This window comes from Oncorhynchus kisutch, linkage group LG27 (assembly GCF_002021735.2).
Source record: "Oncorhynchus kisutch isolate 150728-3 linkage group LG27, Okis_V2, whole genome shotgun sequence".
Taxonomy (NCBI): Eukaryota; Metazoa; Chordata; class Actinopteri; order Salmoniformes; family Salmonidae; genus Oncorhynchus; species Oncorhynchus kisutch.
This window is the reverse complement of record NC_034200.2, coordinates 21,015,113-21,042,366: the sequence shown is the minus strand read 5'-3', so window position 1 is coordinate 21,042,366 and position 27,254 is coordinate 21,015,113. Positions and strand designations below refer to the sequence as shown.

The window sequence follows — 27,254 nt, the reverse complement described above, 5'->3', positions numbered from 1 at the left end:
CTTGCTGCACCCTCAACAACTACTGTGATTATTATTATTTGACCATGCTGGTCATTTATGAACATTTGAACATCTTGGCCATGTTCTGTTATAATCTCCACCCGGCACAGCCAGAAGAGGACTTAGCCACCCCTCATAGCCTGGTTCCTCTCTAGATTTCTTTCTAGGTTTTGGCCTTTCTAGGGATTTTTTCCTAGCCACCGTGCTTCTACACCTGCATTGCTTGCTGTTTGGGGTTTTAGGCTGGGTTTCTGTACAGCACTTAGATATCAGCTATGTAAGAAGGGCTATATAAATACATTTGATTTGATAACCCTGCAGAAGCTGCAAAGCTCCACAGCGGAGGTTGGAGTATCTGTCCATAGGATCACTTAGCCGTACACTCCACAGAGCTGGGCTTTACATTGTTTTTTTAAACTAATCATTCACTAAACCCAAAATCTTGTAATGAATAATGTAGAAGTGAGGAGACTAAATTGCTCGGAGTAACCCTGGATTGTAAACTGTCATGGTCAAAACATATTGTTGCAACCAGTAGCTAATAATAAACTAGTGGGAATCTTAACAAATCTATCAACAAGGCAGGTCCTACAGGCCCTAGTTGTCACACCTGGATTACTAAGGTCCAGTCCTGTGGTCAGGTGCCACAAAAAAGGACTCAGGAATGGCTGGCTCTTAACTGTACACAAAGAGCTAACAATCATATGCATGTCAGTCTCTCATGGCTCAAAATAGACGAGAGCTTGACTTCATTACTACTTGTATTTGTGAGAAGTATTGACATGTTGAATGCACTGAGCTGTCTGTTTTTAAACGACTAGCACACAGCTTAGACACCCATTCATACCCCACAAGACATGCCACCAGAGGTCTCTTCACAGTCCCAAAGTCCAGAACAGACTATGGGAGGTGCACAGTGCTACATAGAGCCATGACTACATGGAACTCTATTCCAGATCAAGTAACTCATGCAAGCAGTAAAATCAGATTTTTTTAAAACAGATCAAAATACACCTTATGGATAAGCAGGGACACACACACACACACACACAGGCACACAAATCTGTTGTGTAATGTAATGATTGTTTTACTACTCTTCCTGGACCCCAGGAAGAGTAGCTTGGGGATCCATAATAAATACAAATATCACATTAAACATCTAACACCTAAATTGTTAGTGTTACAGAGAGAGAAAAAATATATCCATTGTTTAAAGTAACTGTCCAGTGTTTACAGATTTCTATGAAATATGACCTATAATTAATTACAATATGAGTGAAATATACCAGTCATTAAAAACATGAATGCGAGTAGACCGCTGACTGATGATATTATTCTCTTTGAGGAAATGGAAAGCATTATTTTAAATGGTCTGTTTGAGACTGGGTTTTTTAAGTGTTTATTTCTGTAATTCATGCTTTTGCCACATGAGTATAGGATGAGTCAACAACATAATATGGGTATGAGATAAAATAATGGTTACTGGACAGTTACCTTAAATGATGCAAGTCTCCTGCTTCATTCAATGACTTTGCCGGACTCCTGTTTGACATTGACACATTGTAATCGTTGCCTTGGCCATTAATTGCTTATTCTTTACGCCTTCATGCATAACATGGGCCACGGAGGTGCACAGTGACAAATTACATTCAAATGTGTCAAATTGATCTCGTTTATTGATGAAGATTTGTACTGTAACATATTGGTCAGTTTGTCCCTTTTATATTTTATATAACATAATCTAATGTGTGGTACCTGTTATGGAAATGTGTTAGTTCCATAGGTTATGCATCTAAGGGTTAAACCAATGACACTTCCAACACAGGAGAGCATCCAATGATTGCACATTATTATAATAATTATGTCCTACCAAGCAACACACAAACCATAAAGAGATGGCCATATAGTGAGATATGTAGAGTCTGTGTTGTCGCTCAGTAGTGTTGGCCTGCATTTCTGTGACTCAAAGGCTTTTGTTTGCCGGCTTTCTAAAATAAACAGACATCAAAACGCTTGGCACATGCGCTTTGAAAATGACCGTCGAGAGGTTTTCACTGTCAATCTGATGTGTTTTTCTGATGTCTCCACTCCTCCATTAGGGAATGCAGTTTGTCCAGCATTTAGATACGTTTCCTTAAGTGAGTTTTTGAGAATGAATATCCTGTACATGCTAATTTGAACATTTCAAGTTGTTTTTCTCGTCCCCAAAGCACAACAATGCACAAATCTAATGGCCATGGTTGTTCTATTTGTGTCTCTTATTCTTCCTGTCTGCCTGATATAGGCAGCTTGGGTCCTTTTAAATCAAATGAACCAAATCATGCATCATTTCAGAAAAGCCTTAGAGCAACAATATACTGCTGCGGTGGTGGTGTAAAATTGTATTCAATGATGTTGGTATTACAGTGAGGTGGGAAAAAATAACAACACATTTCTCTATATCTCAAACTGCATGAGTAAGACCGGTCAAATGCCTGGTCTTTACATTCACTTACTGTACCTAACCAAAACTGTGAATGATAGTCAAAGCTAAGTCCAGACGGAAATTCACTCACTACATGACAGCACGGTGAATTTGAGACTTTTGAAGGCCATATAGATGTCACATTTTCACCTCTGTGTGTCACCCAGGCCCAGGCAGGGTCTGTTGTGACAGGGAGATGGATGGGGAGGTGGCCCTCTCATTACAGACAGGTAGAGCTGGGTGGAACTCTAATGGGTTGGCTGAGGATTGTCAGGAGACATCACATGATGGATCTCTGTACTTCAAAAAGGATAATAGCAAGATATTGAACGTTCAGTTGCCTGTCACTACTATTGTGGAGGAGACCTGAAATATCATGATTCATTTATATCATAACCCTGGAAGAGTTGGTTGTTGTTGTTGGATTCCCTTTACAGAGTGGTAATCCACAGGAAATAGTAAGAGACTAGGTCATTGATTGATTGGTTACTCTTGATTGTAACAGAAGTTGATAATTTATCTGTAATTGGGAAGACATCAAAACCTAATCTCTGTCCCAAATGGCACCCTATTCCCTATATTGTGCTCTAATTTAGATGAGGGCATGGCACCCTATTCCATATACAGTGCACTGCAGTGCACTAGGGTATAGGGTTCCATTTGGGATGCACACCTAGTGTTGAAATATTTGGTATGTTCAGAATATGAACCCGGGCAATGGAATGCAAAGACAATATCTGAAGCAGTAGTGTAATTTCAGGATTCCGTGAATGCTTTTGATAATGCTGTCACTGTATGGTTCTTTTTCTCAGTTGTTCAGGTAGTCAAATGTACGTATGTTGCTGGCTCCAAAGAAACGTGAGAAAAGCCGTAGAGGACAACTGATCAAAGGCGAGAACTGAGTCCCTTTTGAAATGTAGACAACTTGGTCTGTCTGTCGACAGCACTCTAATACTGTCAAGCAAGCACTTCTCTCCGTGTGTCTGTCAGATCCCTGCCTTGAATTACAATTCTCTATTATCTTCTGTTTGTTAGGAAAATTGCTTCCCAGTGGAGTTTCAAATGCTTGATGGTATGTTTGGAAATGGGATAGCTAACTACCTGATCTTTCTATGCTCTCTTCCTCTTTTTATTTTTATCCCCCCTCTCTCTTCTCTCTCACCCTTTCTCTCTCGCTTGCTGTCTCGCTCTCCATCTCTCGGTGTGTCTCTCTCTCTCGCTCTCTCACTCGCTCTCTCGCTTGCTGTCTCTCTCTCCATCTCTCTCTCTTCCTTTTGTTCCATCTGCTCTCCTTGCCTCTGTGTAATGACCCTTTTCCCTCAGAGACCAATTACTCACTAACCGTAACCACTCTCATTAATAGTTATGAAACAGACAGATGGATAGTTTTCATGCAACACTGTTGTAATTAAACATATACATGTACTGTAACTGTAGTTAGCCTTCTCCTACTGGTAATGACTCTGATTGGAGGTTGGGACATTCAAACGGCTTTTTCCACAACTTTGAACAGACCCTTAGTCTATCTGAACATACAATGTGAAGTATCCAGTATAAGGTTAAGTTGAAAATAATAAGTTATTTCTTTTTCACTTGGAAACTACAGATCTCATTAAGCCTCCTTTACTGTAATATTGCCTCAATCAAAACTGTGATGAAGCAGTATTAAATCAAATCACATTTTATTTTGTCACATACATGGTTAGCAGATGTTAATGTGAGTGTAGCGAAATGCTTAATACAACCAAATGCACCATTTGGGTAATGTATCTGGGAAAGTGTTGACAAGTAGCTGCCTCTCTGGTTACATTGTTTGTTGGGCAACAAACTGAGCAACCAACTGCAAGTTATTATTCAAAGTTCCCCATGCTTTAGGATTCAGCAGTGAAGGGTAGCTAGTGCACCTTGTTAGAGTTGGCCTGTACAGTACTAGTGGAGCTGTCATCTTATGTTAAGCAGCCTGCTGCCTAATGAAGACCAAGTAGGTCAGGGAAGCCAGCAGCACAGAAAGATGGTCCTCTGTGGAGTAAGAGAGGCTGCATACTGTACTTCAGATGTCCTCTCTCTGAAGGTGTAGAGGAGACCAACTTCCAGACTCCCCTCACACACTGTCTCTGGCCCATAGGGCTCTGGTCAAAAGTATTGCACTATATAGGGAATAGGGTGATCAGCCACTGTAACACCTCCAGATTTGTTTTTAAATATCCCTAGACAACAGCAGAGCAGATATACATACTGTAAATAAAAAATAAATATATTTAAATTCCCAATCATTTTTCAGATTGTCATGTTCAATAGGCAAATATAACAATCAAGCATGATTTTCAAGAAGATCGCCTCCCAATCTTGCCAGTTCCTCTCCACAAGTGTAATTTGTGTTATTGCTAGACATGATGGCTCTATCATAAACGTATAAATCATTACTGTGTGGGCTGTCATTGTGTGCTTCCAAAGTTACCGTTGCTACACACTCGAGGCTCCCGAGTAGCGCAGCGGTCTAAAGCACTGCATCTCAGTGCAAGAGGCATCACTACAGTCTCTGGTTCGAATCCAGACTTTATCACATCCGACCGTGATTGGGAGTCCCATAGGGCGGCGCACAATTGGCCCACCGTCGTCCGGGTTTGGCCGGTGTAGGCCGTCATTGTAAATAAGAATTTATTCTTAACTGACTTGTCTAGTCTAAATGCAAATCTAAATGCTCTAAAGGTGTTAGCATTTACACTTAGTTGAAACCAGGCAGCTAAAGCCAGTCAACTAGCAGAGACAGCCTTCTAGACTACATCCATGCCTCCACAGTGAGTGATGCCAGGATCCTGGGGTTCAACCCCCAGTGTCATTAGAGGATCACAGGGGCCAATAATAGTCCAATAATAACAGGGCTGGCTGCTTTCTCTCTGCCCCCCGTTGAGCCCCCTTCTTTCCTGCTGCGCGACCCTGCGGGTTCTGCTTCCTGTCCTGACGAACTTCACACAGTCAACACAGCTGAATGAGGGGCTCTCCGCCTGCTGCAATTACTATGATGCGCCTAGCATGATCTGTTCTATTGTACAGTGCAACCAGAAGAAGACTCAGTGAATATGTTGTTGTCAGTATTGGTTGGTGGAGAGGCTTTTCTCTTTTGACTGTGATTAGACTGGGTTGTGGTTCATATTACAATTACATTTATTCCCAGCTTGCGATCAAAAGCATTCAAAATAAAAAATAAATAAAAAACAATCTTCATTTCCATCCTACCTTATGTCAGGAGATTGCATAATGCAATGATACATGTTTGTTTTTTAGTCACTCCATTAAAAGTAATAAGGGAGTGAGCATTAATTTCTAAAAAGGTTTATGTGTCGAAAGTCGGACCGCTCTGAAATGAAAATGGATGTCCCTCCCCTCTGCAAAATATATTTGACCTAAACACTCTAGGAGGCTTAAAAATAAAAGTGACACTCCCCTATACCCAAAATAATAATTAAAACAAAGTGGATAGCAGTGAACATGCCTATCATTTACCCTCACTTCATGGACAGACCAGAGGCTTAGATATGCCATATTAAAAACTGTTATTGTCTGATGTGGAATTCTATTATCAATGTTTATACATTTCAATTATTCTAATCGGTCTGCAAACCAGAGTGTGTAAAGTTCTGGTTTAAATGAAACCGACAGAATTCCCAGCTCACAATAATCAAATCAAGGTTTATTCACGAGAGCTCTGCCGTTCATATACAAATACATTCCTTTTATAACATTCTTCTTTCTTATGCACACACATGCACACTAACATTAGGAGAGCTATCTTCTTCTCCAGAATTCTCACCATATTTTATCACTACCCAGCTGACAGTTCCACCCCCCCCCAGATAAGGGAAACCTGGAGGGGTTTGGCCGTGTCTGGGGGTATCATCAGATGGGGCCACAGTGTCTCCTGACCCCTCCTGTCTCAGCCTCCAGTATTTATGCTGCAGTAGTTTGTGTCAGGGGGCTAGGGTCAGTTTGTTATATCTGGAGTACTTCTCCCATCTTATCCGGTGTCCTGTGTGAATTTAAGTATGCTCTCTCTTTCTCTCTTTCTCTCTCTCTTTCTTTCTCTCTCTCGGAGGACCTGAGCCCTAGGACCATGCCTCAGGACTACCTGGCATGATGACTCCTTGCTGTCCCCAGTCCACCTGGCCGTGCTGCTGCTCCAGTTTAAACTGTTCTGCCTGCGGCTATGGAATCCTGACCTGTTCACCGGACGTGCTACCTGTCCCAGACCTATTATTTGACCATGCTGGTCATTTATGAACATTTGAACATCTTGGCCATGTTCTGTTATAATCTCCACCCGGCACAGCCAGAAGAGGACTGGCCATCCCTCATAGCCTGGTTCCTCTCTAGGTTTCTTCCTAGGTTTTGGCCTTTCTAGGGAGTTTTTCCTAGCTAACGTGCTTCAACACCTGCATTGCTTGCTGTTTGGGGTTTTAGGCTGGGTTTCTGTACAGCACTTTGAGATATCAGCTGATGTACGAAGGGCTATATAAATAAATGTTATTTGATTTGGGTACTCCCTGTCCTATCGTACGTTCTCAGAGTTATAGCCGGGTCGGTTCAACCACAGTTTAATTGTTCTAGGTGTTTTCTTGGGAACACACACATTCCTCTCTCTCCCAGTCTAACCTAGTCGGACTTATGTTTAATGTTTTTAATTACTCCTTATCCATGCTACATAACCTCTAATCCCTAATGGTTAAGTTTCCGGGTAGAATTATTTAATCATTTATCTTTTAACCTTATAAATGATTTTATCATTGTCCTGTAAGCATCACATGGCAACACAGGATTTCTATAGCGCAGAGGGCTGTGGGCCAGACGGTTGTGGGTTCACTGACAACCGTGGACAAGAGTAGGGGTGGAAAGATCTAGTTTATAGTAAGTGCATGAATCTGTCATCGTATTTGCAGGTCCGAGAAACAATAGCCTTTTATAAACATTTCATACAATTCTACATAATTTTACATATAAGCAGAATATTTTTTAAACCACACAAATTACTCAAATTACAAAGTATAAGAATGGACAGAGATATGCCTATGTGTTTCATCTTATCATATTTCTCTAATGCCAAATCAGTTTGTGTCTGGTTTGCAACAAAACTGTCTCTGTTTGAAAATAAACCAATCTGAGACGTCATTAAGAATCTGAGCATGGTACTTTAAAAGTTTTGCCTACCTTTTCACCACAGACACTCTATTCAGCAAACTGGATGTAATCTGTTTTGTCACCAAAGCCCCATATACTACCCACCACTGCGACCTGTGCTCTCGTTGGCAGGCCTTCACTACATATCCGTCGCCAAACCCACTGGCTCCAGGTCATCTATAAGTCTTTACTAGGTAAAGCCCTGCCTTATCTCAGCTCGCTGGTCACCATAGCATCACCTACCCATAGCACGCGCTCCAGCAGGTATATTGCACTGGTCATCCCCAAAGCCAACACTTTGGCCGCCTTTCCTTCCAGTTCTCTGCTGCCAATGACTGGAATTAATAAAAAAATTATCTGAAGCTGGAGTCTTATATCTCCCTCTCTAACTTTTAGGCATCAGCTGTCAGAGCAGCTTACCGATCACTGTACCTGTATACAGCCAATCTTTAAATAGCATATACGCCCAACTACCTCATCCCCATATTATTATTTACCCTCTTGTTCTTTTGCACCCCAGCATCTCTACTTGCACATCATCATTTGCACATCTATCACTCCAGTATTACTGCTAAATTGTAATTATTTTGCCTCTGTGGCCTATTTATTGCCTACCTCCATACTCTTCTACATAGATTTTTCAATTTTTCTTTTCTATTGTGTTATTGACTGTATGTTTGTTTATGTGTAACTCTGTTGTTTGTGTCGCACTGCCTTGCTTTATCTTGGCCAGGTAGCAGTTGTAAATGAGAACTAGATCTCAACTGGTCTACCTGGTGGAAAAAAAGACAGTAGGCCTACCGACACAGAAAAATGCTTTAACTGCTGGCTCCACTTCTTCTGTGGCATAACCCAACAAGAGAAGGTCACAAGTGTTTCCCTAAACTATCTGGGTTAAAAAATATTCCATTGTACAGAAATTGAATTGCTTAATCAATTGATAGTGAGAGAATTAGGCTCATTCCCAAGCAAAGTCAATTATTCTCCTCGGCTATAGAAGGTTGTAGCTCAGCCTCTGAATGTCAAAGAAACAAAACAATGATTTCACCATATGCATCGGAGTCACGTCTTTCCCAGGTATTTACAACTTGTTTGTAGCATAAAGTATCGTGGATCAAAGCGCTCTTATAGATCACTTTTTGCAATTTTGAATAAAATACCCCCTCATACCCCCTCAATTCGAGTCCGGGTTTTGACTTAGCCTACTTCCGTGTCAGTGAATCGTTGTTATTTAAAGAGTGCATGGTGGGTGGAGGAATTGGCAGACAAATCTATGGATATTGCAGCTAATAGCCTAATTTCGTCTGTCAAAAAGGTAGGCCTACCTCTTATTTTTTTTTATAAAAAGAAATAGGCTCCAAAACAAAGTCATCTTGTTGTTAGTAAAGTCTAATTTAAATTAAGACTGTTTAAATCAATTATGTCTACTGGAATTTGCCTACTTTGAGCACCATGAGCAGTCCATATCTGATTGATTCTGCCGAGGTGGCTGCTTCAACTTTCAGCACCAAATTGTCAGTTACTCAAATCTGGCTTATTGTGAGGTCAATAACTCTGATAAATACATCATGGGCAAGAAACAAGTTGTTTTTATGAAAATGTAATTAGAGTAGTAGCAAGCTATAGTATCAACGTTTATCTCCGGTCCGCCTCCTCATCGTCACACTCTCTTTCTAAAACTGAAAATAACATAGGCTATAGGCTAGTCTGCCCGCAAGATAGACCTAATAGAAAGAAATGTTGTGGGGAGGAAGTCTTTGACTCTTCTACTGAACTGCCAATGTAGGCCTACACAGCACAGCACTGGTTAGGCAGCACACAAAAAAGGTTTTTATCCTCAAGGGCAGAGCAGGTCGGGGCTCAGGGTTGTAATATTCATTGCTGTGTGTAATGTAGCCTCGTTTTATTTACACCATCCCAGCAGCTATCTTAGAAATGTAACTTTGCTCTGTGCTTCTCCCAGCATGCACTTCGTAGCTTATAGCCTATAGGCTATGGATCATTTGATTGAGACCAAATTACATAGCCTATAGGCACACTTGATATTGTGTGCCGAGTGGAGAATTAGAGATCAAGAGGGGCATCAGGCACACATTGATATACAGTGAGGGAAAAAGTATTTGATCCCCTGCTGATTTTGTACGTTTGCCCACTGACAAAGAAATGATCAGTCTATAATATTAATGGTAGGTTTATTTGAACAGTGAGAGACAGAATAACAACAAAAAAATCCAGAAAAACGCATGTCAGACATGCTATAAACTGATTTGCATTTTAATGAGGGAAATAAGTATTTGACCCCTCTGCAAAACATGACTAAGTACTTGGTGGCAAAACCCTTGTTGGCAATCACAGAGGTCAGACCTTTCTTGTAGTTGGCCACCAGGTTTGCACAAATCTCAGGGGGGATTTTGTCCCACTCCTCTTCGCAGATCTTCTCCAAGTCATTAAGGTTTCGAGGCTGACGTTTGGCAACTCGAACCTTCAGCTCCCTCCACAGATTTTCTATGGGATTAAGGTCTGGAAACTGGCTAGGCCACTCCAGGACCTTAATATGCTTCTTCTTGAGCCACTCCTTTGTTGCCTTGGGTCATTGTCATGCTGGAATACCTATCCACGACCCATTTTCAATGCCCTGGCTGAGAGGAGGTTCTCTCCCAAGATTTGACGGTACATGGTCCCGTCCATCATCCCTTTGATGCGGTGAAGTTGTCCTGTCCCCTTAGCAGAAAAACACCCCCAAAGCATAATGTTTTCACCTCCATTTTTGACGGTGGGGATGGTGTTCTTGGGGTCATTGGCAGCATTCCTCCTCCTCCAAACACGGCGAGTTGAGTTGATGCCAAAGAGCTCCATTTTGGTCTCATCTGACCACAACACTTTCACCCAGTTGTCCTCTGAATCATTCAGATGTTCATTGGCAAACTTCAGACAGGCATGTATATGTGCTTTCTTGAGCAGGGGGACCTCGCGGGCTCTGCAGGATTTCAGTCCTTCACGGTGTAGTGTGTTCCCAATTGTTTTCTTGGTGACTATGGTCCCAGCTGCCTTGAGAACATTGACAAGATCATCCTGTGTAATTCTGGGCTGATTCCTCACCATTCTCATGATCATTGCAACTCCACGAGGTGAGGTCTTGCATGGAGTCCCAGGCTGAGGGAGATTGACATTTCTTTTGTGTTTCTTCCATTTGCGAATAATTGCACCAACTGTTGTCACATTCTCACCAGGCTGCTTGGCGATGGTCTTGTAGCCCATTCCAGCCTTGTGTAGGTCTACAATCTTGTCCCTGACATCCTTGGAGAGCTCTTTGGTCTTGGCCATTGTGGAGAGTTTGGAATCTGATTGATTGATTGCTTCTGTGGACAGGTGTCTTTTATACAGGTAACAAACTGAGATTTGGAGCACTCCCTTTAAGAGTGTGCTCCTAATCTCAGCTCGTTACCTCTATAAAAGACACCTGGGAGCCAGAAATCTTTCTGATTGAGAGGAGGTCAAATACTTATTTCCCTCATTAAAATGCAAATCAATTTATAACATTTTTGACATGCGTTTTTCTGGATTTTTGTTGTTGTTATTCTCTCTCACTGTTCAAATAAACCTACCATTAAAATTATAGACTGATCATTCCTTTGTCAGTGGGCAAACGTACAAAATCAGCAGGGGATCAAATACTTTTTTCCCACACTGTATAGCCTAATAAGCAACTGATTCTAAAACACAGAATTATATCAATTTTATCAATTACAAATGACATGACCCTCCCCTGGACAAGATCAAAAAAGACTAAAGCCTCCCCTTGACTGCAATTGAAAAAGCCCTCCCCCATTTTCCTCCAGGTACCAATTCTGTAAATTTCGATCCACCCCTAAAATAAAAAAGGTCTTTCTCCATATGGTTCGAGTAGAGTAATGATCTACCATGAGACATCACCAGGGGATAGGATGCCGCTCCCGCTGTTCCAACATTTGATATTCATGAAGATTCACTAATGACAAGCACATCAAAGTACCAGTTAGCCAGTCTAAGCCATGGGCCCAGGAAAACTAGCTAGTGTCGCAGAATTATGAAATCGAAGCTGAACTGTGACAGTATTCTTGAAGTGAAGCTTTTTACTCCTTGACATGTCCTCTTTGTCTGTCATTCTCTATGCTAGGAACCCAATACTCCTCTGGTGTTGTGAGTGTTTGAATAACCTCTCAGAAACGAATACTTCACTGAGAAAACATTGTGTGCGTTGAAAATACTGATTTTAGGATCTCAGCTCTCCCCACGCAATCCTAACCTTCACAATTATTTGAGTAGATTTGAAAAATAATTATTACTGAGTGGATTGTTTTGAGAGCACTAAGCGCACAAACAAAAGGAACATACAATGTCTACCGTCTGGATTTCCAGTTGTTCTAACAGTTTGTTGTGGTTTCTCCCCTCCTGTCTTCACAGCTCCTATCAGGAACATCATCTGCAGCAGTTCCCAGGCTGTGGACTGAACAGACACCATGAAGGGTCTATCAAGCAGCCGCAGTCACCACCATGTGGTCACCTATGACCCTGCTTCCTATGATGCCCTAGGCCATGGCCACCACCCTGATCGCAATCCCTACCTGATCAATCAAATGGACATGCCCATGTCTCACCCCTCTGACCACCCCTACTATGGCCAGGTCCAGAGCCACATCCAGCAGAGGAACCACACTGCCTTCCCCTCAGACAGTAGTGTGGTGCCCTATGGGACCTTCCCCAGACGACACTACAGTAGCTCACACTACGAGTTGAAGGATCGGATGGGGAAGGATGAGTGTCCTGTGGTGCCCTATGGTGTGGGTGTTGGTGTGGGTAACATGGTCCCCAACAAGGGCGTCAACGTCCGCCTGCCAGTCAACCTGCTGGACCAGTTTGAGAGGCAGCCGTCGTTCACGCGGGATGGGTACCACACGCTGCAGTACAAGAGGACGGCTCTGGAGCAACGCAGCGACAGCCCCGGACGCATCCGCCACCTGGTCCACTCCGTCCAGAAACTCTTCGCCAAGTCCCACTCCCTGGAGGGTCCACAAACTCACTCCAAGCAGGGAAGCATCAATGGCAGCAGGAATAGCCCCGAGAGTGAGACGCCCCCCACGCAGAAGCACCGCAAACGCAGCAAGAGCAGGGAGCGCTGCAAGTCGGCAGAGCCAAAGCAAAGGAGCTCCACCTCGGGCTACTGGAGCTCAGACGACCTCCTGGATGACCGAGACGTCTGCCACAGCCACAGCCTGTTCCACAGCCCCACCGGAGTCATGACCATGGGCCGCCACCCTGACAAGTCCCAGTCACAGTACTTCATGGAGGCCTACAACACCATCAGCGAACACGCCATGAAAACGTCGCGCAGCAATAACGATGTAGTAAAACACACCTGTGTCCCCTCCCATATCCCCATAAGCATGGACGCCCAGCTCATGAAGAAGAGCTTGTGGTCGTCCAGTCTAACGGTGAGCAGGGCTCGCGAAGTCTACCAGAAGGCCTCAGTTAACTTAGATCATAAAGCACTAGTGAAATCTGAGGCTTGTCAGCAGGAGCGCTCATGCCAGTTCTTGCAGGTATGCAATTCTTAAAATGTACCCCTAAACCTCCCCCTTATCCACCTAGTTACCCCACTGGAGAGGACCTACCCCCCCTCTACTTTCTTTTGATTTGAAGAGAGAAGTAAGTGCAAACCAGTAGTGGCCTTACTTCCTTTAGTAGGCTTTTTTCATTTAAACCCATCAGTGACTGGCATTATTTCCTGTTTATAAACCTCTTAATTTCATAGATTTCCCAGTTTTGGGGTTCCTTAATTATTTCTCTGTGTGTGTGTGTGTGTGTGTGTGTGTGTGTGTGTGTGTGTGTGTGTGTGTGTGTGTGTGTGTGTGTGTGTGTGTGTGCGCAAGAATGATTGTGTACTATTCTCCTGATGTTGTTCACTAAGATTGCTGCTAAACCCATCAAATCTGAAATTCCACATTCAAGACAGAGTTGGCCCATCAGAAGCACAAATAGCACATCTCTAAATAGATCTAAGCACTCCACTTCCACACAGTTTTTACAGAAGTATCAAACGAAGGATTATAAATTATTATGATGTTCATGTAGCTAAATTATATGTAAATGTGGTTCTGTGCAGTATGCTAGTTTCTCATCTCTTTCTCACTTGTTCTATATTCTAAATCAGTCAAAACAAAATCAATATGGCTCTTCCATTTTTACATAACGATCCCTATTGGACATTTTCTTTTTTACTTTGCAAACAAAACTGACAAACCACAGGACTAAATAACTCAAATAAAATAAAACACCATAAGAAGAAAATGTACATTATAAAATATAGCCTAAACAAGTAGGCAAGGCATTTGTAGTAATCAAAAAAATTGGTGGAGACATCAATCAGCAGATAACTTCCACTCAATCAGAAACGTTTTGAATGTTAGAAAGAAAATCTATTAAAGGACCCCAGATTTTCCTGAATTGAGAGTAGCTTTTCCTGATAGAGCATGATATTTTCTCTGGGGTACAATATGACATCACCTCCTTCAACCATTGTCGTGTTGATGGAGCATGTTCTGATTTCCATTTAGTTAAGATGTACTTTTTACCTGCTGTAGCAGCATGAAGAAATACATATTTGTTTGTGCTATCTGATACTGTATTTAACAAGGTTATATTCCCTAACACCCGCATCCTGGTGTAATTTTGAAGTTCTGTCTCTAATATCTCTGATGTAATTTTACTGATATTTTCCCACAAATTCTATAGGTAGGGACAACTCCATAACATAGGCAAATATATCTAGTACTTATCTCACATCTAGGATATTTGTCAGTTATCTTATCAAGTCAATTCAGTCTATATGCAGTACAATATGTCCTGTGCAATATATTGAATTGCATCTGTCTATGTTTGGTTGCCATCAAGAAGCTTTGAGAGGTTTCAATCAAGTCATCCCAGTCAACTGAGTCATAAATGCAACCTATCTTAGGTTATTATATGTAGGTAGATTATTATTGAGTATGTTATACCTCCTTGAGATCAGACCTCGAGTTGCCCTAGTACTATGGATACGATTTTTGAGCAGTGATTCCTCTGGAGTATTAGGGAAATTGTATTTTGTCATTTCTTTTACCCAGTGCCATATCTAAAGGTTTTTTTTGTAAACTAGTTTGAGGAAGCTCATGCTCGTCTTTGAGTTGTTTAAATGATATGAATGTATTCTCCTTATATAAGTACCCAACAATAGAAATTCCTTTAGAGTTCCATAAATGTATTGTTCTATTAGCAATTGCCTTTCGAATAAGTGGATTGTTCATTAACGGAATAGATCTTTAAAGTATGTTATTGAATACAAGCAGTTTATGAGCTCTCTGCTATGAGTTAAAAGTATTTTTGATGATGGGATTCTTTGTAAATGCTATTATTTTGGTGTCCCACAAAGTGGATCCCTTTCAAAGTTACAGATGTAATGTATTGCTGTTCTATTGATAGACACCGTATAGGACAGAAATGAGTGGCTTGATAATAGAGTTCAAAATTAGGAAGTGTAAGTGTTCCTTTGGGATAAGGAGCTTGAAGAGTTTGAATGCTTACAGGGGCAGGTTTTTTCTGCCATTGAAAATAAGATATTACTTTATTTACATGTTGTAATAAATTTGCAGGTAGCTTCAAATAGGTATAATAATTTGGGGAGGATATAAAAAAAAAATCTATTGACTCTTCCTATTTATGAAAGAAGCAGTGCATCCTTCTATTGATATCTATCTTGGTTATATCTAGTATAGTCCTATGATTATCTTTCACAAAAGTATAACATTCTTTCCTTACATGTTACCAAGGTACTTAAAACCCTCCTGTGACTATTTCAGAGGTCAAAAAAAGATTTCTAATAGTAGCATGATCCATATTATTCAGCATTACCTCACTTTTGTCATTGTTTTAATTTGTATCCTGAGACTGCACTATAATCCTATAAACATTTGAACAAGGCAAAGATGGAATGTACAGTTGAAGTCGGAAGTTTACATACACCTTAGCCAAATACATTTAAACTCAGTTTTACACAATTCCTGACATTTTATCCTAGTAAACATTCCCTCTCTTAGGTCAGTTAGGATCACCACTTTCTTTTAAGAATTTGAAATGTCTGAATAATAGTAAAGAGTGATTTATTTCAGCTTTTATTTCTTTCATCACATTCCCAGTGGGTCAGAAGTTTACATACACTCAATTAGTGGTTGGTACATTGCCTTTAAATTGTTTAACTTGGGTCAAACATTTTGGGTAGCCTTCCACAAGCTTTCCACAATAAATTGGGTGAATTTTGGCCCATTCCTCCTGACAGAGCTGGTGTAACTGAGTCAGGTTTGTAGGCCTCCTTACTCGCACACGCTTTTTCAGTTCTGCCCACAGATTTTCTATAGGATTGAGGTCAGGGCTTTGTGATGGTCACTCCAATACCTTGACTTTGTTGTCCTTAAGCCATTTTGCTACAACTTTGGAAGTATGCTTGGGGTCATTGTCCATTTGGAAGACGCATTTGCAACCAAGCTTTAACTTCCTGACTGATGTCTTCAGATATTGCTTCAATATATCCACATAATTTTCCATCCTCATGATGCCATCCCTCCTACAGCAAAGCACCCCCACAACATGATGCTGCCACCCCCTTGCTTCACGGTTGGGATGGTGTTCTTTCGGCTTGCAAGCATCCCCTTTTTTCCTCCAAACATACGATGGTCATTATGGCCAAACAGTTGTATTTTTGTTTCATCAGACCAGAGGACATTTCTCCAAAAAGTACGATGTTTGTCCCCACGTACAGTTGCAAACTGTAGTCTGGCTTTTTGATTGCGGTTTTGGAGCAGTGTCTTCTTCCTTGCTGAGCAGCCTTTCAGGTTATGTCGATACAAGACTTGTTTTACTGTTGATATAGATACTTTTGTACCTGTTTCCTCCAGCATCTTCACAAGGTCCTTTGCTGTTGTTCTGGGATTGATTTGCACTTTTTGTACCAAAGTACGTTCATCTCTAGGAGACAGAACGCGTCTCCTTCCTGAGCGGTATAGTGGCTGCAGTGTCCCAATGTGTTTATACTTGCGTACTATTGTTTGTACAGATGTATGTGGTACCTTAAGGCATTTGGAAATTACTTCCAAGGGCGAACCAGACTTGTGGAGGTCTATAATTTCTTTTCTGAGGTCATGGCTGATTTCTTTTGATTTCCCTATGATGTCAAGCAAAGAGGCACTGAGTTTGACGGTAGGCCTTGAAATACAAATCAAATCAAATTTTATTTGTCACATACACATGGTTAGCAGATGTTAATGCGAGTGTAGCGAAATGCTTGTGCTTCTAGTTCCGACAATGCAGTAATAACCAACAAGTAATCTAACTAACAATTCCAAAACTACTGTCTTATACACAGTGTAAGGTGATAAAGAATATGTACATAAGGATATATGAATGAGTGATGGTACAGAGCAGCATAGGCAAGATACAGTAGATGGTATCGAGTACAGTATATACATATGAGATGAGTATGTAAACAAAGTGGCATAGTTAAGTGGCTAGTAATACATCTATTACATAAGGATGCAGTCGATGATATAGAGTACAGTATATACGTATGCATATGAGATGAATAATGTAGGGTAAGTAACATTATATAAGGTAGCATTGTTTAAAGTGGCTAGTGATATATTTACATCATTTCCCATCAATTCCCATTATTAAAGTGGCTGGAGTTGAGTCAGTGTCAGTGTCAGTGTGTTGGCAGCAGCCACTCAATGTTAGTGGTGGCTGTTTAACAGTCTGATGGCCTTGAGATAGAAGCTGTTTTTTCAGTCTCTCAGTCCCAGCTTTGATGCACCTGTACTGACCTCGCCTTCTGGATGATAGCGGGGTGAACAGGCAGTGGCTCGGGTGGTTGATGTCCTTGATGATCTTTATGGCCTTCCTGTAACATCAGGTGGTGTAGGTGTCCTGGAGGGCAGATAGTTTGCCCCCGGTGATGCGTTGTGCAGACCTCACTACCCTCTGGAGAGCCTTACGGTTGTGGGCGGAGCAGTTGCCGTACCAGGCGGTGATACAGCCCGCCAGGATGCTCTCGATTGTGCATCTGTAGAAGTTTGTGAGTGCTTTTGGTGACAAGCCGAATTTCTTCAGCCTCCTGAGGTTGAAGAGGCGCTGCTGCGCCTTCTTCACAATGCTGTCTGTGTGAGTGGACCAATTCAGTTTGTCTGTGATGTGTATGCCGAGGAACTTAAAACTTGCTACCCTCTCCACTACTGTTCCATCGATGTGGATAGGGGGGTGTTCCCTCTGCTGTTTCCTGAAGTCCACAATCATCTCCTTAGTTTTGTTGACGTTGAGTGTGAGGTTATTTTCCTGACACCACACTCCGAGGGCCCTCACCTCCTCCCCGCCCTGTAGGCACAGGGCGGGGTCGAGACCCAGGGTCTCGAGCTTGATGACGAGCTTGGAGGGTACTATGGTGTTGAATGCCGAGCTGTAGTCGATGAACAGCATTCTCACATAGGTATTCCTCTTGTCCAGATGGGTTAGGGCAGTGTGCAGTGTGGTTGAGATTGCATCGTCTGTGGACCTATTTGGGCGGTAAGCAAATTGGAGTGGGTCTAGGGTGTCAGGTAGGGTGGAGGTGATATGGTCCTTGACTAGTCTCTCAAAGCACTTCATGATGACAGAAGTGAGTGCTACGGGGCGGTAGTCGTTTAGCTCAGTTACCTTAGCTTTCTTGGGAACAGGAACAATGGTGGCCCTCTTGAAGCATGTGGGAACAGCAGACTGGTATAGGGATTGATTGAATATGTCCGTAAACACACCTGGTCTGCGCATGCTCTGAGGGCGCGGCTGGGGATGCCGTCTGGGCCTGCAGCCTTGCGAGGGTTAACACGTTTAAATGTCTTACTCACCTCGGCTGCAGTGAAGGAGAGTCCGCATGTTTTCGTTGCAGGCCGTGTCAGTGGCACTGTATTGTCCTCAAAGCGGGCAAAAAAGTTATTTATTCTGCCTGGGAGCAAGACATCCTGGTCCGTGACTGGGCTGGATTTCTTCTTGTAGTCCGTGATTGACTGTAGACCCTGCCACATGCCTCTTGTGTCTGAGCCATTGAACTACAAAATATATCCACAGGTACACCTCCAATTGACTAGAATTATGTCAATTATAAAATTATGCCTATTTAAAGCCATGACATAATTTTCTGGAATCTTCCAAGCTGTTTTAAGTCAGTCAACTTAGTGTATATAAACTTCTGACCCACAGGAATTGTGATACAGTGAATTAGAAGTGAAATAATCTGTCTGTTAACAATTGTTGTTAACAACTACTTTTTATGACACCAACCTAACTGTTTGTCAACTTCTGACTTCGACTGTATTCGATCACTCACATACAATAACACCGTGCTAGAGGCTAAATTGCCATTGCAAAAATTAAAGGTATAATCAGGCATTGTTTTCTTGTCCCCATACCAAGTACAAAAGTGTCTGAAAGCAGACCATTGGTCAGCAGTTTCTAGTTTCAAAGTTTATTTGCCACATGCACAGGATACAACAGATGTAAAACAGTACATTGAAATTCTTACCGTGAGAGCTCTTTCCCAACAATGCAGTGATGATGATAATAATAATTAGATATTCACGATATATCAGTGAACATATCAGAATCGGACAATATTAGCTGAAAATGCCAACATTGGTATTGGCCCGATAGTTTAACGTCGATGTTAAAAACCGATGTCAGAGTTACCGTGCATACCTATATGAGGTAATGACGCCATGTAAAGTTTTGCACTACACGTGCAACACAGCATTCCTAACCTTGCCCACAATGTATGCTGTGTGGATCGAGCAGTCAATAAGTCGAGCAGTCAATAAGTCGAGCAGTCATTTGAAAGGGTAAGAAAATTTCAGCGAGACAACTCAAAGGCGAAATCCATTAAAGCCAAGATAATTGAATTCATTGCCCTTGACAATCAACCGTTCTCTGTCGTGGATGATGTTGGCTTTCGCTGACTGGTCGAGCACTGTTACATACTACTAAGTGCGCTTTTTTTTCAGATGTTGCACAGTAATAGCGTCACTGCTATTAGCTTCACGACATACATACTATGGAATGCCTTTTGGTTCTTGCGTGTCAAAAGATATACAGTAGTACTGTCAAAGCTGTTCAAAAAAGTCTGCAAACAAGCAAACACCGGCCACGAATGGTATGCTTACAATACTGTGTTGGTAATGAAGCATAATGTGTTCAACCGCAACTTCTGGGGTAGCTAGCTTTAGCTTGGTACCTAGCTAGCGCCAATACAACCAGCCTGAAAACAATGACCAATAGAAACTGCAGTCATTTTCATTTTTCTTAGCAATTATTTAGGAATCCTTGTGAGTAAGTATTAGCTAGGTTGCCACTTGTTGTTAGCCTATTGAAATTAAACTTTCATTCATGAAAATAAATAGCTAGCCAGCTACTTACCCTGTTGTCCAGAGCTAACGTTATAAGCAGCCAGCTATCTTCATCTGGCTACGGAGGCTCGACCGGGCCGGCCATACTTTTATTTTGAAGGCTAACCTCAAAGTCCACTATTGTGGCTAATCCTTATTGTGTCTAGCTTCACATAGATGTGTCCGACCACCATTAATCAAATAAGAACTGTTTTATAAATTAAGGTTCTTTAGATGATACCTAGATTGTCATTTTGCTATGTTTTTGGGGTAGAAAATTGTTTGCATCCATGAGCTAGCTAGCTTTTTTACGACCAACACTGTAGGTGTGCAATACAACTTTATCAAATCAAATATTATTGGTCACATACACATGGTTAGCAGATGTTAATGCAAGTGTAGCAAAATGCTTGCTTACCAGCATCATAGCATACGTATTGATGAATCGTTGTGACATATGAAATACGAGTGATAGTGTAATCAATGTGTAATAACTATGTCAATCAATGAATACGTTAAATGATTATGTAACGTGTAGTCATATTCAGGTCAACAATCACTATTTGACGTGTCAAGTAACGTTGTTTGACATGTCAAGTAACGTTGTTTGACGTGCAAAGACCCAAATGCCGTTCCATAGAAATCCTGGTTGAGAATGAAACGACTGAACAACGAAACAGCACAGCAAGTAAGTGAACGAAATAGGTTTTGATGATGTTTTACTGGTAATGGGGACATACGTACATGCCAAAAAAATTACTTTTTGGTGTGTGTGTGTGTAACCTTTACTTAACTAGGTAAGTCAGTTCTTCAACAAATTCTTATTTACGATGACGGCCTGGACGACGCTGGGCCAACTGTACGCCGCTCTATGGGACTGCCAATCACAGCCGGATGTGATACAGCCTGGATTCGAACCAGTGACACCTCTTGCACTGAGATGCAGTGCCTTAGACCGCTGTTTGTGTTAACTATTTAACTGTACTAGAATGCTTAAAAGACCAGGGTTTTTTGGCAAGGCAAATGTCGGATATAGGAATCGGCCAAAAATGTCATATCGGTGCATCACTAATAATATAGAAAATATGATAAAAACTTAAATTAAATAAAAAACACACGCATCTTCTATGAGATTTAAAGAAATATATACGAACGCCAAGTAGTATATAGAGGTCAGTGCCAGCACCTTATTCAATGTGCAGGGGTACTATATTGGATGAGGTGGGTTTATACATAAAAAGTCACCGGTAGTAGTGCCTTCAGAAAGTATTCACACCTCTTGACTTATTCCACATTTTGTTGTGTTACAGCCTATATTCAAAAGGGATTAAATATTTTTCTCACCCATCTGCACACAATACCCCATAATGTCAAAGTGAAAACATGTTTTAGATATTTTTGTCACTTTATTGAAAATGAATTACCTCATTTAGAGAAGTATTCACACCACTGAGTCAATACTTTGTAGAACCACCTTAGGCAGCGATTACAAATGTGAGTCTTTCTGGGTAAGTCTCTAAAGCCGCGTTCACATTGGCAGTGACTCAAATCCTATTTATTTGGGGCCTCCCGAGTGGCGTAGCGGTCTAAGGCACTGCAGTGCAGTGCTTGAGGTATCACTACAGACCCAGGTTCGATCACAAGCTGTATCACAACTGGTAGTGACTGGGAGTCCCATAGGGCGGCACACATTTGGCCCAGCATCGTCCGGGTTAGGGGAGGGTTTGGCCAGGGGGATTTACTTGGCTCATCACGGCTCTAGCGACTCCTTATGGCGGGCCGGGCGCCTGCAGGCTGACTTAGGTCGTCAGTTGAATGGTGTTTCCTCCGACACATTGGTGCGACTGGCTTCCGGGTTAAGCAGGCGGGTGTTAAGGAGCATTGTTTGACTCGACCTTCGCCTCTCCCAAGCCCGTTGGGGAGTTGCATCGATGAAACAAGATCGCAATCGGATATCATGAAAAGGGGGGTAATAAAAATATCCTATTTATTTGCATATCCGATTCAAATATGTTATTTTTCCTGCAGTCTGAACAGCCAAAAAGCACATGGAATCAGATATTTCAAGCCACATTTCAAACCACCTTTTTTAGGTGGTTTGAAGTCAGATCCAAAACTGATTCCTGGCCATGTGACTTGAAGTCTGAGCGGTCCATTCTAATTTATTTGCCCTCAAGTGGTTTTTAGACTATTTGGCATTGAACATGTGGTAGCTAACTAGCTTGTTAATGTTTCACAAACAAATTATTGAATGTGCTAGAAAGCTACCTAGCTAGGACTCGTTTTGAAAGTTGGATCATCTTATCCTTTGAGGCTTTAAAAGTGTTTATTACACAATGATTTTGAACATTCAAAGCAACTGCGAAACGTCCATAGCAGGCAATGTTGTCACCTTAACTTGCTACATCACTTCTGAGGGATAGGAAGCAGGAGCACCACCATCAATCAACGTACACCACTGCGCACACACCTGTTGTTACTATGACAACTAGCAAAACCTTGTCAGCAGATGACCGCTGTCTGAACACACACAAATACGATTTAGTCACTTGTAACTTGCTGTTTGGACAGTCAGTAGTCAGAATTACAGAAAATAACCTGTGGTAACCTAGGTTACCCCATTGGCTCTCAGCAAATATCTCGCCTTTTTCGAACACAATTTTCTTGTCTGCTTGTTTTAGTGAATTACAAAACTACATTTAAGAAAAGTAGAACATGACTAAAGATTACGTTTTAACATTGCCTGCTCCCGAGTTTTCTAACTACTGAAAATTGTTTGGCTTCCCTCATGCCCCTTTTCATGATGGTGCCACGTGTGTGAGTGCTAGTTAGTTACCAACCCGAACATCAAGCTAGCCAAGACCAATAACACAAACAAACAGACTATACAGCTGCAAGTAGTGAAGGGCGTTACAAAGGGACTATACTAAACAAGTTAAATGTCTTACCTGTGATGAAATGTTTTCCACACACATAGCTACAGTATGTGAAGCCTACTTGGACACATGGTCCCCACATTTCCCACTCTCCCAATAGCCTGAACCCTCAGGGCTCTTCTGGCAGGCTCTATTTCCCTACGTGGGAGCATTGCGAACCGTAGTTCGGGATTTTTTAAACCTGTTTGCATGTACGTTGGAACAACGTATCTCTGTATAACAATAGATCAGCAACAAATTTGACTCTTTTACAATGGGGGTCAATAGGAAAGAATGTTTGTTTTCCCAATTTGTGTGCGTGGTCGAGTGGAATTCCTTCTTATTACGTGAATACCGACTTGGAGTATTGGTCTGCATAGATGTTTCCCATTTACTCCCTCATATCCTGCTATCTTTTTCTGCTGTAATATAGTTACCCTGTTACCATAGAAACACCTACCAACATTATTGGCAGGTTTGAGTTGAATGCTGGGATAGGATAGCAGTGGCTGCATTATTAGTACAAATGGAGACCAGTTATGTCCGTAAGTTCAGTGCCATGGGAGAATTGATGCCCAAAATGTTATGCAGCTTTTCTGAAATCAAAACTTCTAAATTAGTGTAGTTATTTTGCTGTCAATGTTATGTTGTGAATAGATTTGTTGAGTTATGTATACTAAAGTATTATGGATACTGTATTCTGTAAATATATGCACAAACAAACAGTTCAACAGGTTTAACCCAGTGACAAATACACAAACATACAGTACTCAATTACTGACATATTCTTATAACTCATAAATGATTTGCTACCGCAGTAGCCAAGCAACACAACATTCAGATCTTGAACTATTCAGCCCCACACCATGTGCATTGACCATTTCGGTACAGTAGATAAAAGTAAACAGAGCTGTTATAGTGGAGTTATCACAACAACAAAGCACTGAACACATCCAGTATGGTAGCTAAGGTACATGTGGGTCTGTGTGAACTTGTGAAGATAGGCCTATTTCTGTGACGAGCAGGGGACACAGGCAGCACAAGCACGGTGTGTACTGTGTTGTAGTGTGTGGGCATAGAGCCGCTTGGCGGTTGAGTCGCTCTGCCTCCACAGCCTCCTTTTATATACAACCTGCTCATTTCTGCTCTGATGTCAAAGGCCCTAGCATCCTAGCCTGCTCTGCTCTGGCTTTCTCCTCAGTTACCAAGGCTCCTCTCCCTCTGTAGTGATTCGTGTAATTACTAAGACTTCAGAGGAGTGGGATTCTCTCTTCTCCAGCATCAACTTAGTCTCCAAAGTATTTTTGTATGCTCAATGCTAACTACCCAAATGAGGTATATCATTGGAAGATGAATTGATACTCTCTGGTAACAAATGTTTTCAAAGTGTCTGAATTAACCTTTTTGAGCCAAGGGTGCCATAATTCCTCTCAGTACGGAGGAGTGGATTTAGTTGTATTCATATTAGTACTTCATCTATTATTAAGCAACTAATAATAGTTTCAGTTCAGGTTGTGTTTGTGCCCTAGTTATAATATTTAGTTTAGCCCATATATATGGCTAGCTCATTGTTTCTCCTTCAATCATTTATTTTCCTTAACCCACAATAGTAGTCAGTCAGATTAATTAAAATGTCATACCACCCTGACACCCTAGTTCTCTGTGAGCATCCTGTTCATAAGGCTGTGCCCATAGGGAGACTCCAAGCTAACAGATGCCCAGGTTGTCAGGAAAGGGTTTTAAGTGTAATCATGCGAACTCACACCCGTCTCTTAATTACCTATTACCTTCGACGCTCAGTACGAGACAGAGAGATAAATAGAGGCGCATCTGACTGTGTTGGATATTGTTGTGACGCCTCGTTTGCCGGACTGGACCAGGTGGATGGTACATGGCACCATGCAGTCATCCATGGAGGTGCCTGAAGCCCTGTTGTCACCTTCCCTATCCCCACAGGTGCCCCAGGATGAGTGGAGTGGCTTCTCACCTCTGGAGGGGAAGGAGGACGATATCCCGTGTCGGCGCATGCGCAGCGGCAGCTACGTGAAGGCTATGGCAGAGGATGAAGACAGCGGAGACTCAGAAGAAAGTCCTAAGCTGTGTCCAAAGATCCAGGCCCAAGGTCGACGGGCCAGCTATCTCAAAGCCACCCAGCCATCACTGACTGAAATGACCACCTTAAAGTAAGACTCCTCTCTTTAACTCATTTTAAAAATAACTTTAACATTAAATTAATGTAACTAACTATCATAGTTCTTATGATGTTGAATTCTTTGGGGCATGGGATGTACCTACTGGAATGTTTTACTGCAGTGGTGTAGAAGCATAGCGTGAAGAAATCGGACAACAGTGACAGGATGAGGTTCTCCAACCTCCAGCTTTAATGGTACTTTTGACTCCCTTCGAGTGGTGGATAATTTGATACCATTATATAGAGAGGCTGCTCGTAGCCTTCAGTATCACTCTGACATATCTGGGGCGTACAGCTCGCATTTGTGAATTTATTTAAGCGCCATCCAAGTCAAAAGACAACCCAGCCTGGTGCTTATACATCCCCTCTGCATCCTTTTCCACTCGATGAGTAAAGAGTATTAACGTTTCAAACACCAGGGGAAATGAATGTAAGGTTTTCCTAGTTTTACATGAAGTGGCTAAAGTGAAAAACACCTGTGTAAATTAACATTTCAGTTAATGATCTTAATTCTAGTCTTATTGGTTCATTGCAATGTGCACAATGAACAAATCTGTCAATCCCTGAGCAACACAATCATCTCAATGCAAATGTGAAAGGGATCTTTGACAAACGTTTCACTAAAGGCATTGGTTGAAGAACAACATAAGTGAAAAACATGGCTGACTGTGATCCATTTTCTGAACTTTGCTTGTATTAGCTTTTTATCTGAAGGTCTGCATGCTTCTTGGCCTTTGATAGTGTACTGTGCCTCTCCTAGTTATTTTGTTCCAGTTCTGAACTCCACTAGGTGCTAGAAACAGTTTGGCAGGCCCTCGGACTGCGTTTACAGTTAGCCCAATTCTGATATATTTTTTCACTAATGGGTCTTTTGACGAATCAGGTCAGCACTGAAACAACAGATTTGATGTGACTGGTCAAAATACCAGTTAGTGGAAGAAAGATCCTAATTGGGCTGCCTGTGTAAACGCATGGTGCAGCCTATTGCTCCACTCACTGTGTGGAGTATGATGTGATAATCTACACTGATAAATCATCTTCCCAATCAACAAGAACAAGGTTGACTTATTACACAAAAGAAGATAGTTTAATAGTTTGGCATTTCTTTCTTTGTCACTCTATGACATAGGCCTACAGTAGTATCTAGGCTCCCTGGACCTTTCACTAACAGCAGGGATATGAATTAGATTCTCCTCAAACACACCATGCATGTCTCTATCTCTAAGTACCCACACTGCTGGAGAAGGTATGGTGAGTAATTACATTAATTAGCCTGGGGACTTCTCTTTAAAAGTGCTGCACTCACAGAATGGAACCTCATTGCTGTTTTGTCTGACTTGGATTACAGGCAGAGGGTATGTGTCATTCATTTATGTTATTTCCATTTTGATGCAGTTATTGTATAGGCCGGGTTTGGATTTATTTATTGATAATGTTATGGTAATGTTTGATAAGTCAATGTTTTGTACGTGTCCCACATTTCTGTGTTTGTGCGTGCGTATTCTTGACGTTTACCTGTTTTCCTTCAGTGCTTGTTAGATAATACACCACAGTCATGTGATTCTTGTTACCAAATGGTAATCAAGAAATCATAGGGATATAATACCAGAGAGACACAAATATGCTTTGTCATGAATCCCATTGCTGTCTCATATAATTTGCTTTGGAATGATCAAGAGTCTTATGACTAATGACCAGTGTGTTGGTTTATGTGTTTTTATTTGCCATAATGCATCAAGTATATTGTGAGATCTACTACATGGTGTACAATTACTGTACTACTGTGAACATTGATTGCAATACCATTTATGACGCAGTGCTATTTCATGCCATTGATAGGACAGTACAGTGATAGTCATAGAGGTGGCTAATGTGAAGGAAGGAGAGCACGCAGCACATATGTCAAAGGACGACACAACCCCAACTCTGATTGGTGTAAAATAAGCCAAAATGTTTCTGCTTCAGTGACATCAGGCATAACCAAACCCCTTTAGAGCCAAACACCGAGGAATCCGCAGCTTGGCCCTTCAAGCACTTTAGGT

General features: G+C 41.7%; 1 protein-coding gene across 6 annotated transcripts in view; it reads left to right on the top strand.

Annotated features, from left to right (window-relative positions):
* The window catches only part of LOC109871568 (disks large-associated protein 1), a 120,208-nt gene that overhangs the window by 68,496 nt on the left and 24,458 nt on the right, over nt 1–27,254 (top strand). For 4 of the 6 annotated variants that reach the window (XR_004205811.1, XM_031807070.1, XM_031807069.1 and 1 more), the window contains exons 3-4: nt 12,080–13,215; nt 24,978–25,204. Coding sequence is in view for 5 of the 6 variants with exons in the window: in XM_031807070.1 (XP_031662930.1) it covers nt 12,136–13,215; nt 24,978–25,204 (1,307 nt within the window). In the remaining variant the exon portion in view is untranslated. The remainder of the gene's footprint in view (nt 1–12,079; nt 13,216–24,977; nt 25,205–27,254) is intronic. The other 2 variants (XM_020462464.2, XM_031807073.1) reach the window with 1 other exon arrangement.